At 41.0% G+C, this 14,468-nt stretch overlaps 1 protein-coding gene across 1 annotated transcript; it reads left to right on the top strand.

Annotated features, from left to right (window-relative positions):
* The first annotated feature begins 10,297 nt into the window (after positions 1-10,297).
* LOC127756441 (isoflavone reductase homolog) lies at positions 10,298-13,679 on the top strand. The gene is made up of 4 exons (XM_052281773.1): positions 10,298-10,726; positions 11,779-12,019; positions 12,753-12,956; positions 13,294-13,679. Exons 1-4 carry the CDS (start codon positions 10,397-10,399, stop codon positions 13,455-13,457), a joined length of 939 nt encoding a protein of 312 aa, XP_052137733.1. The 5' UTR covers positions 10,298-10,396; the 3' UTR covers positions 13,458-13,679.
* The last annotated feature ends 789 nt before the right edge of the window (positions 13,680-14,468 follow it).

Raw genomic sequence — 14,468 nt, 5'->3', positions numbered from 1 at the left:
TTGTTGGGCGTCTACGTCTTCACCGACCGGCCGCCTCGTCCGCCGCCGACTGGTGTTTCCGCCTGCACGGCTGGCCTATTATGCCGCCGTTGTTGGGTGTCTACGTCTTCACCGACCGGCCGCCTCGTCCGTTGCCGACTGGTGTGTCCGCCTACACGGCTGGCCTATTATGCCGCCGTTGTTGGGCGTCTACCTCTTCACCGACCGGCCGCCTCGTCCGCCGCCGACTGGTGTTTCCGCCTGCACGGCTGGCCTGTTATGACGCCAACTGATGCTATCTTCTTCACGGCTGGTTACGTTGCCGTCACCGCTAATAGGCGTCATCATCTTCAACGCAAGCTATCTACGTCTGCTGCCGACTAGTCTATTCACTTCCATAGCTGCATGATTCTGCTAGTGTTGATTGGCCTTATCTTCTTCACCGCTGGTCGTCTCGTCTGCTGCTGACTAGTGCCCTTGCCTCTACAGCTGGTTTATACCTCTACCACTACTGATGGATGTCATCGTTTTTTATTGCTGGTCGCCTTGTCTGACACCGGCTGGTTTGTTCGCCTTCATGGCTGCGCGTCTTTGCTACCGGTTTGCTTCTGTTGCCGCCGACTCATGTTCACTTCATCACGGCTGCGCAACTTTGTCACCATGGTGGAGCTACTTCATCTTCATTATTTTCGGCACCGGCAAACTCTATAGCCTCTACTTCGCATGATTTGCCACGTCACCAACCACGACGTCTACAAGAGCCTCGACATCTCGGCATGTCTCACGAAATATGATGCCGTGTTATTTTACTACAACAAGTGATATTCCAATCTTCAATATTTCTACTCGGACATCTTCAACACATATCTTCACTAAAGCAATGGCTACTCGACGACAAGAAGCTACAGTTCATTAGCTGCCTCGCCTGTCATCGACTGATTATTTCGCTGCCATGGCTACACAACATTATCGCTGGGCGCCTTCATCTTCATTGCTGACTGACCTGACTGCTGCCGACTGGTTTCTTCGCCTCCACGGCTGTGCAACTTCATCACTTTTGATTGGTATCACTATCTTCACTACCACCAATATTTTTGCCACCTCTGGTGGGCAATATTATCTCTATATTGGTCGTCTTATCTCTATGCCAACTGCGTCAGTTACCATCAATGGACAATTGTGACTATGACAGAAGGACAAGCTATATGCTCAGGGGCTTACTAGCTCAAACACAAGTATCATACCTTCAATTTGGACTTGTTCCAGATACATGCAACATGAATTCATGATCATGGGTCTATTTTCTATGCTCAAAGACTGGACTATTTATTATTCCCCGTAAGGGTTATCAACCGAATACTTGTGCCAGTCGGGATTCAATTATTATATCTATTTTGGAGTATCACATCTATACTAATATAAAAAGGAGGAGTTGGCTCCCTGCAATCGTATGGTGAAATCACCGAAAAAATCGCTCGACGTGGGGACGTGCCGAATCCTCGTCCCCGCCGCCGTAAATTCCTCCAAGCACTAACCTACCGCAACAAATCCCTTGCCCTACTCCCTCCATCACCGCATCGTTGTTTCCCCTCATCCCGCCGCCGATAGCTTCCTCCTCCCCCTTGATCTCGCCCTCCACAAAATCGCTCAGCCTACACACGATTTCGCCATCCACAAAATTGCTCAATCTCCTCCTCTCAATCTCGCTAACCATCTCCTTCACCACCACTGCACGCAGCCTCGCCGGAGATCCGCCTGACGGTGGGGTTTGAGGCGGCACGACAGAGATCAACGAAGACCAGTCCCTTCCCGCGAGGATGGCCTCGACAGCGCTTCCTTCTTCCCACCTGACCCCAAGAACGGTGCCGCCGCACCTCATCCCAGTCATCATCGCCATGACGAAGCAAGGTAACATCCTGTTATTGACCTATTGGGTGATTGCTTATAAGCTTGGAATTATATTGGCTAAGTATTAGCAAGTTTAATCTCTAATTTCTCCTGTGTGTAGAATTGCAGATCATGAGATCAACAACGGTAGGGACAGAGCGAAGGCAAATAAATTGGTAACAGCAGTTCCTGCTCCTCTACTTTCTTAATTTCTCTATAAAACAATGGATGCTCTGATACAGGATGAGCACACCCAGTGATGAGTAATTTCTATAAGATTAGTTGCACGCCTGATTTTACATGACATACGGAGTTGTGAAAGTGATGGGCAAATATCTTATTCGTACACGGTATCAGGTCACAAAGATATCCTAGCACGCCATGACCTACCTGCTCCTGATGCCCCTCAAACAGCAACAGGCACAACTGAACTGAACATGATTATGCAAAACCCAAGGTGATTCTCATCTTCCACATCTTTCTTTCTATGTTTTTCCCATGGGATAAATAAGTATTCTATTAACCTGTTTATAGTGATATATTGTCATCTAATTGAAGTAACATTGTCATCATCTGATAAATGTAATGTGCAGGTTTTGGGTTCAAGCATGGTATAAAGCGATGAAAATTTTGTATCATAGTTGCTGCAGTAGTTAGTGAAGGAATATCTATTTTAGAAAATAAAATAGCTACTAGAAAGATATTTTATCTACAACATGGTCGATTTGTCGAAGCAAGAGATAAGAGGAGTTGATCAAGAAGGCACACTTCTATTCCATAATGAGTCAGTGTTGCAGGACAAAATGCATGCAGCTCTGATAGGCATACCACATCAATTGAGATCTGTGAATGTTCTTCCTGATGATTTATGACAAATTGTTTGAAAGCTAGAGCTTTCAATTGTGACCTCTGGTTTTCTGCCCAGGGGTTTGAAAGCTGTGGTGGTTCAGATACTTGGTGCTTATATTTTGGATAGATATGGTTTTGTCCTTTGGTTGATGCTAAGATGAAAAGATGGTGCTGGATGGAAGATGGAGTTTCCAGCAGTAGAACTTTTTACTTTTCCTTGTGTAGATTTATCTTTCAGTTTGTTCTTCGTTTGTGTAAGACTCTGTTTCAGTTTGGGCTTTCTTTAAAAGCCAGGTAATGCAATGGCCTGTTCTGTGAAAAAAAATTGTACTGTGGGATGTTGAGGACTTAAGGTATGATAAAGGATTTGAAGGTATGTTTTCAGAACATTATTTACTTGCATGATTTTTCATGTAAAGAACTTTGATCCACTGCTGTAGAAACAACCTGTGATGATTGCCAGTTAGTTAACACCGGGTACATGTATTGTTGACCTGAACATGGAGTTGGATCAACTAATATAATTTCCAACATGAATCGAGTAATATATACTATGCTAAAATGAGCTGAAATGACATAAATTGGCTTCATGTTGATGTGTCTGTCTTTTGTACATTACTGCTTATAGTTATACTCTTACAATGTCACCTTCCAAACAAAATCTGTATAAATTAGCTATTACTATTTCAAATCCAACAATTGTACTACATGAAACAATCTGGACTTTGTCCTACCATTTTATGCAAATGGTCGGTATAGTTGTAAAAAAAATAAATAGGTCATTTTCTAATATAAGTATAGCGTAAATACAGTCTTGGGAAACATAGTCTTAAATTTTTTGTAATGTGCATCTGAATATAATTGCACATAATATATATTGTGAATAACGTGCATTGCACGTGTATGATTACTAGTAAGGGATAATCACTCAGATCAGAAGCTATTCATATGAGCTACACTTGGTCTATATTACCCGGAAGATTTATTACTCGGGAGCATGTTACATGCGTTATCCTTTAAAGGGTGTCGAAGGCATATTTTTTGGCCTAGGCCTAATATGTCTACAGCCCATATTTTCAGGTGTGGCCTGTCATGTTGTTTTAGGGACTTAGGCACTTTTTGCTTAGGCCAAAGTGTGTGTGATCAAGTGCCCAATATCTTAAAATCCTTTTATATCGCAGTTACTCAACTTTTTAGGAGTTGGTACAATGCATCTTAAAAAGTATCAAACAGTAAAGCTTTATATAGCTGCCCCGCTGACTTTTTTATATAAGTCAAGGTGTTGTTTGGGTTTTTGAGCAATTGATTGGATACAATATCATTGCTTTTTGCCACGTAAGTGTGTATTTTTATTGACCAATATTATGGCTTAGGCTGATTATATATTGTGGTCATTTTCTAGGCGGTTGGTAAATCTTTTATGAGTTTATTTACTCGGATTTTTCATCACATATGCCATATATTTCCAGGTGTGGTGAAACCATGTGTCTTTTAGGAACTTCAGCACATCTGTTAAAGCAGTGTGCATATGGTGTATGCCCAATACTTTGGAAATTTCTTTATTCACAGCATTCAAGCTTTTTTATAGCTGTTTTGTTATGTGAATTTTCAATGATGTAGTCAACTTTAGGTTGCTCGCATCAATTTTTACAAAGCAGTCGGTATATCACTTGGATCATGTTATTTGGGGGATTCACACCGCATATGCTATATATTGATATCAAGTCACTTGGTTGATTACAATTATCAAAACCACTCGGTTGGTTGGATTATTTATTCCTTGACTACATGCTTAGTTTGTTCAGCTAACCACATAGTCGGGGGTTACACCTATTAGGAGCATCTAGTCGATTCACCTGACTTTATTTTTCATCCCTCCACAGTCTTCATATTTGGTAAAAGTACTCGGGAGACCATGGCAAAGATGATTGAAGCACTTGGCTTTGGAGTAATCTGGTTCGAGAGAAGATTATCTTTTCAACTGTGAAGATCTCAGGGGCTACTATGGAGATTATGTGTACCCCATACCCACACGGCATGGTTATCCGACTAGTCATAGGGGATAGATTATATCTATGGAATATGTAACAGATCATGACTTGGGTATTACGTTTCCTTTTATATTATGGAGCGGCCTAAAGTCTTGATTTGATAATATTGTAAAATAGATTTAGAAAACCGATACTGTATTGGTTAAGGTTTGTATCTTGTAATCCTGCCCCCTATCCTATATAAGGTGGGCAGGAGGCCCTCTAGGGAGCATGAGACAACTAGATCGTCAGATCTATACTACACCCGACGGATTTAAATCCCCAAACAGGAGTAGGGTATTACCTCTCATTGAGAGGCCTGAATCTGTCTAAATCCTGGTCTCCGCATCCATCCACTTTTAGGTCTTGTGCGCTACCCATTTTATTATTGCCGAATTCATGTTTCGACACATGTATGGCAAGGAATCATATTGAACAGCTAAAAAATATATTAAAGATCAAACTCGATTTCAGGAAGAGCCTAAGGTTGCAGGCTTGCAGCCAGCAGCTTAATTTGGCCGGTCAACGGTGAGTTCACTAGCAGAGAACTCATTTTTTATACAGTATAGGTTGGAAACTCTATGAATCCTAGTTATAACAACTATGATTAATAAATTGAGACACCGGTTAAAATAACCTGTACTAACTATACTTTCTCCGTTTCATAAGGTAAGTCATTTTAATATTTTTCACATTATTACAATGTGAAATGGAGAGAGTACTAAATAAAAAATATATACGGGATGACTAGAGAGAAGATGGCTTAAGGGAGAAGATGGCTTAGATAATGGTTATGATGTGATCCACGAGAAAACGACGCGTTGCCAGAACTTCTCGTGTGGATGGGTGTGAGCTTGGTGTGCCTGCTCGATTGTTCGGCCGTACGTGGCGTCTATGCGTACATCTTTGCTGATCCAACTTGTCGTCCAACGGGCGGAGACGTCCTGCTTACGAGAACCTTACCCCAACACACACTGTTGCATAATATGTCATATGTGCTGGTTTAGGTTTATAGGTGCTGGATTTTCATCCGGTACCAATTTATCAGAATCATCAATAGAAGATACCGGCACCTATAAAAAAAAATAAGGCTCGCACAGGCTTTTAAAAAAAGAGAGCTAGCTCGAATCGAGTTAAACTCACCACCGTGTCATGCCCCACATCGAGTTGCTCTCATTGTGCCTCAAATCTAAATTGAAATCCGCAAATCAAAATTAGATCATCACCAAGATCGATTGACATCACAGAATGAATTAACATATACAACAACAAAAATCATCCACCATTCCAAAAAACATTCACAACCGAGACTGTAGAGGGCTTCTCTGCTCTACCAGGGTGTCGCGCCCCAGCCACTGCCTCCCTTGCCGTTGCCTCCCCTCTCGCCGGACATGGCGGAGGGGAGGGCACCGTCACCGCCCACCACCACCCCTTCTGCCGGATCTGGCGGATGGGAGAGCGCCGCTCGCTACCAACGTCGCCTCGCCTACCACCGCCGCCATATCCGCCATGGGAGAAGCTGTCGCCGCCGCCGCCGCCGCCGCCGGATGCGGGGAGAGTACAGGGTGAGAGAGAGAAGCGCGAGCGAGATAGACGAGAGCGAGAGAGAGATAGGTGAGAGTGGATAAGGATAGGGGTGACAGAGGAGACGGATAAGGATAAGGGCGCGCCATCGGCTTGGCCAGTTTGGCTCGGTTTGGGATGGGTGCCGGTAACTATAATATATTATGGGTGTCAGTTTTTAATTAACTGACAACTATAATACATTAAATGTGTAGTTTTTTTAAGAAAAGATAAGCACATATAGCATAAGTGCCGGTTAGAACCGGCGACTATAATTGCTTAAAGGTGCTAGTTTTGAATGTCTTCAGCTCGCGGAAGTGGGAAAAGCACTATATGTATTAGTTTTATTTGTTCCGGTACCCTTAGTATCTACCCCTATGTGTATTTTTTAGTAGTATGTGCCGGATGTGACCTCTCCAGACTAGTAGTATTAGAACGTCTCACATTCATATTAGTATTAGGTTTGTTTTCATGGAATAGAGAGAGTACTGTGTAAGTGCGAAAATTTAGGATGTTAGCAGTGAAATTTCCATGTGTATCACTGTAATATTTGTTAGAATTAAATGACTTAGGTCCAATTTAATCCTAGAAAATTTCATAGGTCCACAGCTAATATTAAGAGATTAATACAACTTTGAAAACTAACGTGGATGTGTCTCGACATAGATAGGTAATTAATTGCGAACATATGTTGAGCGGTTAAAGTGGTGATGGGACTGACACACGCATGCATGCGGAGCTGGACCGTGGGAAGGGCTACTGCTCTCTCTAATGTTATGTTTTGATGGAAAACGTAACTGACCGAGGCACTCGTCACTCCAGCAATGGACGGGAATTTAATCGGATTGATTCGGTAGTTAATCATGTAACATGGGATAGAAAAAACCTATTCCTTTCGTCTAAAAAATCTAAAATCTAGTACCGAGGCACTTTAATAGGATATAATCTAGTACAATAAATTTGGACAGGAGTCTGTTTATATTTATTATACTATATTATGTTCTACCAAAGTACTTGGTTAGATTTTTTTGGACTGAGAGAGTAACCGACACACGACACAGGTGCTCGTCACTCTAGTAACGGACATGAATCTCGCTCTAGCAACGGACGGGAATTTAATCGAAATGACTTGGTAGTTACTCATGTAACGGATGGACAAATCAATCCTGATTTCATTTCTCCCCGGAAAGTTTCTCTCACAATATAACTCCCACCTCAGTTGATAGACAGAGAAAATATGCTCAGCCTATTAGTTCAAACTGTGGGATTAAAGTAATATATTCTAAATTCATAGCCTAAGATGAACCGTACGCACAACTCCATAGTTATTTTTTAAGTATAGTAGCCTAATTAGTATAGGTATAGGTATAGATATATGTATAGGTATAGATAGATAGATATGGTCTGTTTGGCATAGCTCCATTTCCACCTCCACTTTTTCTGAAGCTGGAGCTCAGACGAACAAATTCAGCTCTACCTAAAATGAGAGCGGAGCTAAGTGGAGCGCTCTGATCACAAAATGAACTAAAGAGGTGGAGCTAGGTTCAGTTTGCTCCATAGCTGCACTTCAGATCCAACTCTTGGAGCTACATTTTAGAGTTGGAGCTCTAGCAAATATGCTCTTAGTATAGTGATAGATAGATAGATCCAATGGTCTAAAATAATTAGTTCTAAGAAAATTAATTGGTAGATATGTTGCTATCATTTTCATAATTATTAGGTTGGTTTTCCTAATTTATTAGAGTGTCACATGACAGTTTTGGTGCTATTTAAGAGTTGAGAGCATTTGTAGAAAACTTAATGGATTTTTATTATATAATAGATAAATATATATTTTTAGTGAAATGGTATGTAGCTTAGTGGTTGTAGTGACCTGAGTAGCACCCCAAGGTGCTGAGTTCAAATCTCCATAGGATCCTAATTTAAAAAGACTGTATGCACTGCTGGAGAAACCATCTTTGATCGGATTGGGAAAATCCACAATAGTCCCGTTCCAAAAAGAACCGGGACTAAAGATTGTTTTTAGTCCTGGTTATAAAAATTTTGATCTTTAGTCCCAGTTGGTGTTTTAGTGTTACCAACTGGGACTAAAGATAATCTTTAGTCTCGGTTCATCCCCTGACTGATGTATATCAGGGGGCCGAGGATCTTTAGTCCCGGTTGGTGTCAATAATTGAGACTAAAGATCACCACTTTAGTCACAGTTGGTATTACCAACCGGAACTAAAGATCAAGTAAACCAATCGGGACTAAAATTGAACACGTAGTATATAATCCCTATCACTTATCATCTCCTCCACAGTTACAACTTAGGCAGATCGAATCTTTCCCCCTCTCCTCAGATCTATCCTCTCTAACTCTCTTCCTCATCCCCTCTCCTCCAACTCCTCCCCTTCCTCTTCTCCTCCCCCTCCTCCCCTTCCCATCTGGCGGGCCGGCGGGTGGCGGGGCAGCGCCCGGCGGAGGGCGACGGGGCCGCGGCCGGCGGCGGGCGGCGGCAGCCAAGGCCGCGCGGAGGGCGGGGGGCCGTGGCCGGCGATCGTGGCGAGCGGCGGTAGCGGCATTGTTTTTTCTTTTTTTAAAAAAAATTGTGATTCATTGAGATGTACAAATTTGTGATTCATTGTTTGGATCTGTGTTGTATTTGAGTAATTTTTTTAGGATTTTGTGATGTATTTTATTTGTGTGTATAAATAACTTTTTGATTTATGATGTGGATTTGGTGATGTGAATTTGGGATGTTACTTTGATTTGGGGATTTACCTACTTGATTCGAGAGAAAATAAAAAAGGAAAAAAAAAAGAAAAGGGGACCATCTGGTACTGCCGCTATTGTCTCTTTAGTCTCGGTTGGTAACATCAACCGGGACTAAATATCCTCTCTCTTTAGTCCCGGTTGGTGGTGATGTGCATCAAAACCGGGACTAAAGGGGATTTCCAACCGAGAGTAAAGATGGTTTCTCCACCAGTAATATTGGTTGGATGTAGAGGCTAGATAAAAATACCCTTCTCTAGAAAAAAATAGATAAATAGATAATAGGGACATTAAATGCAGAATGTTGAGGTGAGTAGGGGTGGGTGTTTGTTTTTATCAGGTTAATTGGCTCGGTTTGCTTGTTTTCTTCATAGATCAGTTTTTTTAAAATATTAGCCGAGAAAAAAAATACAAACCGAGGAAAAAAAAGGCCGAACAAAATGGTTTCCTTTTTTCGGGGTTTGGATTTTACGGAAGTACTCGGGTGAGAGAAAAGGCACAGCTACTCTCGGAGGATCGCGACTCGCAAAAGAAATCCCAGAAAAAACGTGTGGTGTGGGCCGTGTGGCTGCAGGTTCTTGTTTGCCTCCTCATCTCCTATATGTGGGCTTTTCTATCCCAATTAGACCCTATTTAGTTCCGAAAAAACTTTTCTCAAAAGCATCACATTAAATCTTTGGACACATGTATAGTGCATTAAATATAGATAAAAAGAAAAACTAATTGCACAGTTTGCATGTAAATCACGACACGAATATTTTTAGCCTAATTAGTCCATGATTAGCCATACATGTTACAGTAACCCACATGTGCTAATGACGACTTAATTAGACTTAAAATATTCGTCTCGCGGTTTCTAGGCGAGTTATGAAATTAGTTTTTTCATTCGTGTCCAAAAATCATTTTCGATATCCGGTCAAACGTTCAATGTGACACCTAAAAATTTTTATTTCACCAACCAAATAAACCCTTAGGCTTTAAAGTAACGAGATCACAAGGGACTTTACAAGCAGATCGGTTTATACGGTGTCCTCGGTTTTTTCCCTCTCGCAACCGAGAAAGACGGTGAACACCGAAGTAGAGTAATAGAAACCAAACGTCCCACCGAAGAAAAAAAACTAGTTCGGTTCGGTTCGGTGGTCGGTCTTGGGGAATTTTTTGCCCACCCCTAGAAGGGAGCAACACGACCCAAGCTATAAATGTTGTCTACAGTTGTGCTGGTGATCACCATCATTGAAATGGACTGTTCACTGCGATCACGCACCATACCGCATTAATTAAACTCACCGATATTTTTGCATCGATCGTGTCAGAGAGCTGAGGGAGCCACGGCCATGGAGGAGAGCCGGGTCCTCGTGGTCGGCGGCACCGGCTTCGTCGGCCGGCGGATCGTGGCGGCGAGCTTGGCGGCGGGCCACCCGACCTACGTCCTGCTCCGGCCGGAGATCGGCCTCGACATCGACAAGCTCCAGATGCTGCTGGCCTTCAAGGCGCGGGGCGCGCGGCTCCTCGAGGCGTCTCTCGACGACCACGACGGCCTCGTCGCCGCCGTCCGGCAGGCGGACGTCGTCGTCTCCGCCATGTCCGGCGTCCACTTCCGCAGCCACAACCTCATGCTCCAGCTCAAGCTCGTCGAGGCCATCAAAGATGCTGGAAATGTCAAGGTGATAAATTTATTTTTTTATGGCAACTCAACTAATTACATATCTAGAGGAACATGATAAATCGTATAGTTAGTAAATTTGTGGCGATTTTTGTTGACAGGATTTTTTTTACTGAAATTAGTTTGTGTTCTTTTACTGACAATAATTTGTGCACATCATAAGTAAAAAGTTTTGTCATATATAGTAAATTTACAAGATACTCCTATAAAGTACTAGGATAGAGCCTATTTTTTCCATTGAATTTTGCTTGGATTCTTTTTTCACTCCAAATTACAAAACCGGTTGTTTTTCATATTCAACTTTCAAAACGGGAGAAATAACTCTTCAACTCATATTTTACAGTTGTTAATTGATATGATAGTCTTCCAGTGGAAGCAATCTCATCCGCATATGCTTTCATCTTTCCAATGTACTCAGAAATTGACATAGTAGTACCTTTTTGAGTGTTGGTGAGAGCGAGCCTGATGTTGATGGAGCGTGCACGTGTTTGGGACCCAAACAAGTCACCAATCACTTGCCATGCCTGCGCTGAAGATTTTGCACCGGCGACCTGGCCCAGCATGTCACGAGACAGGGACGAGAGCAGGAACCCAAGAACTTGTTTTCCATATTCAACTTTCAAAAGGGAGAAATAACTCTCTGTGTCATATTTTACAGTGCTTAATTTATATGATAGTTATTTTCCGCCAATATGAATTTCAGTTAGGATTTTATACCAAATTATGTGACATCTACATTAGTAAAATATGATAATTGAGAGACCGAAATACCAAAACCATCTCCATTTGAAACAAAAACATAAAAGATATATCCCAAGGTGGTACTTATCCACTTTTTAAAGTTGAGAGTGAGAATATAACTGGTTTTGTATTTCAGGATGAAAGGAGCAATGTTCAACAGTCCAGAAAGGACTTTGCCCATTCAAGAGCAACACACTATTTCCTCTACCCCATATAATATAGATATATAGAACTTATGCATATATACTACATGATTTTTGCAAAATGCTCATGATTAACATATATTTACTGTGCATAATTCTGCGTGACCAGCGATTCCTGCCATCTGAATTCGGCATGGATCCATCAAGGATGGGAGACGCTCTAGAACCTGGGAGGATTTCATTTGATGAGAAGATGGTGATAAGGAGAGCAATTGAGGATGCAAACATCCCCCACACATATGTTTCTGCCAATTGCTTTGCAGCTTACTTCTGTCCTAACCTCTGTCAGATGAAAACTCTCCTCCCACCCAAAGAGAGAGTTGGTGTGTATGGAGATGGCAACGTCAAGGGTAAATTAACACTAGCTAAGCTGTTGTTTCATTGCATTAATTTCCAGGTGTTGTTTTGTATTTTTCTGCCGGGAACAGTTAAGATTTGCACCCTTTCCCTGTTGAAAAGTTCAGACTTGTCTTTGAAACCAAACATCGAATTGATAAATTGTTTTAAGACTTTGTGTGACCAAGACTGTGGTGCTTATGATTAGCACTTACCTGTTTTGGTGACTGGTACAATTATATATTTTTCAGTCTTGCTCTGTTTCAACTTCCAAGTTTGTTGGCCCTCCGAAACCTTCATTTCATCTACAGTGTATTCACCTTACAAATATTTTCTGCCTACGTTCCATTGCATCTACTAGTATTTAACAGAGCATAACAGGATTGCTGCACTCTTTTTCTTTCCACTGTTTACCACCTTTTCCGCCTGAAACTTTTCTCGTTGTAAATAATGATGATTTCTTCTCTAGTTAGTTCAAAATAGTATGTCCTATTAAGATATTTGTATTATAGTAAAAATGATCAAACACCAATTTGTGTTGCTTCGTTTACACTCGACAAGATTTTGGTCAAACTATAGGAATTTTCTCGAAAACAAAACTATAGGAATTAAGGCCTACTGAAAACTATTCTTCAGTAATAGTACAACCAGAAATATATGAAATAAATATAAGTGCTCTACAGAATAATGCAGAGCATTTGTTTGAAATTTCTACTACTGACCAAGCTGCAATATTGCTCTATACAGTGTTTTTCGTGGACGAAAATGATGTGGGAACATATGCAATAAAATCAATCGATGATCCTCGCACCTTGAACAAGACAATATACATAAGGCCTCAAGATAACTGTCTCACTCAGAACGAGTTGATCTCAAAGTGGGAAACACTCACTGGGAAAAGTCTTGAGAAATTCCACATACCTGGTGATGAATTTTTGGCTTCTATGAAAGGTACCTGGTCAAACTAGAATATGTGTTTGGCTTTTTACTGTTTTCGATGTACAATTTTGACAACAATTTCTATTATAAAAGGTTTATAAAATCTAATAACTTTACGGGATACATAAGTCCATCTAAAGAAGATATACATATACTATTTTTAAGTTTAAAACTAAGCATTTTAAAATTTATCAGTAGTTAAAGTTCTAAAAGTTTGAAAAAAAAAACTAAGCATCCTATATCCGGGTTTTTTCGATACCATTACTCCAGGGATGAAATTTCAAAACATATGTGGTAGTAAAAAAAACAATCAAATTTACAACTGATACGCAATTGTCGATGTGTGCAGATTTGGATTTTGCTAGTCAAGTAGGAATAGGACATTATTACCACATCTTTTACGAGGGCTGCCTGGCAAACTTCGAGATTGGTGACAATGGTGCCGAGGCAACTCAGCTCTACCCAGAGGTTCAGTACACCCGCATGGATGAGTACCTGAAACGCTATATCTAACCGGTTCAAATTTATAGCATCTGCTTGTCAAATTTAAAGATTGTAATCCGCATATGAGCATCCCTGGTCGATCTTCCCCTACCAGAATTGTTCAACGACAATATGCCTGCTCGAATTTATGGTACTAGTAGTCTAGTACATCCCCTCTTGTTTGTTGACTCTGTTGTACTATCAAGTTGGATGGGTGGAAAGTTCAAACGATGGTTAGCATGTTCATGTTCAGACCGGTATTTTGGAACATTGAATTCTCTCATATTCCTGCTATATATGTATTATTCCTTGCTTTAGTTATTAACGCTTTAGGCTGTGTTAGATATGAAAGGTTCAAATCCTTTCTCCTGCGGATGAAAAATACCAGCTCATCAACACATGATTAATTAATTATTAAGAAACTTGAATATAACTTTTTAAAGAAACTTTCTTCTTGAAATTTTTTTAAACAGACACATCTTTAACCGTTTAGTAAACATGCGCGTGAAAAACCAGAGAGTAAGTATTAGAAAAATGTACATGATATGATATCTTGAGAGTTAGATCAATCTTGAGTCTTGACTACTCATGGTGTAAAAGTTGATTGGTACTGTAAGAAAGAGACCGTCGCCACTGCTCGCCTGTCTTCCACTGCGCTTGTGCTGTTGCCGTTTATGAACGCTACTGCTCGCCTGTCTTCCACTTCGAGGAGAGCCAGCCAAGGAACCAGGAAAAGAAGAGAAGCAGGGAAATAGGAAGAAATGGAAGTAGAGCAAAATTTAGGAATTTTGTATATTTGTGGTTCTGTTTGCAAATTAAGTATTTTGGTTGCAAGGGGAACACCCTCTCCCAGGCCCCCCCTCTCTCTCTCTCTCTCGCCCTATTGCCTTATGATAAGCTCCTTAACATTCTTTCGATGCTCGTAACAACTTTAATAGAAAAGTTTTTTTAAAAAATATCTTAATTAATTATCTAATTGGCACCTTTTTATTAAAATTAAATCTTTACAATAAGATATCAAATGATTATATTTTGATAAAG

This window comes from Oryza glaberrima, chromosome 12, assembly GCF_000147395.1.
Source record: "Oryza glaberrima chromosome 12, OglaRS2, whole genome shotgun sequence".
Taxonomy (NCBI): Eukaryota; Viridiplantae; Streptophyta; class Magnoliopsida; order Poales; family Poaceae; genus Oryza; species Oryza glaberrima.
Note: the sequence above shows the minus strand (reverse complement) of the source record. Positions and strands in the feature narration are given on the sequence as shown.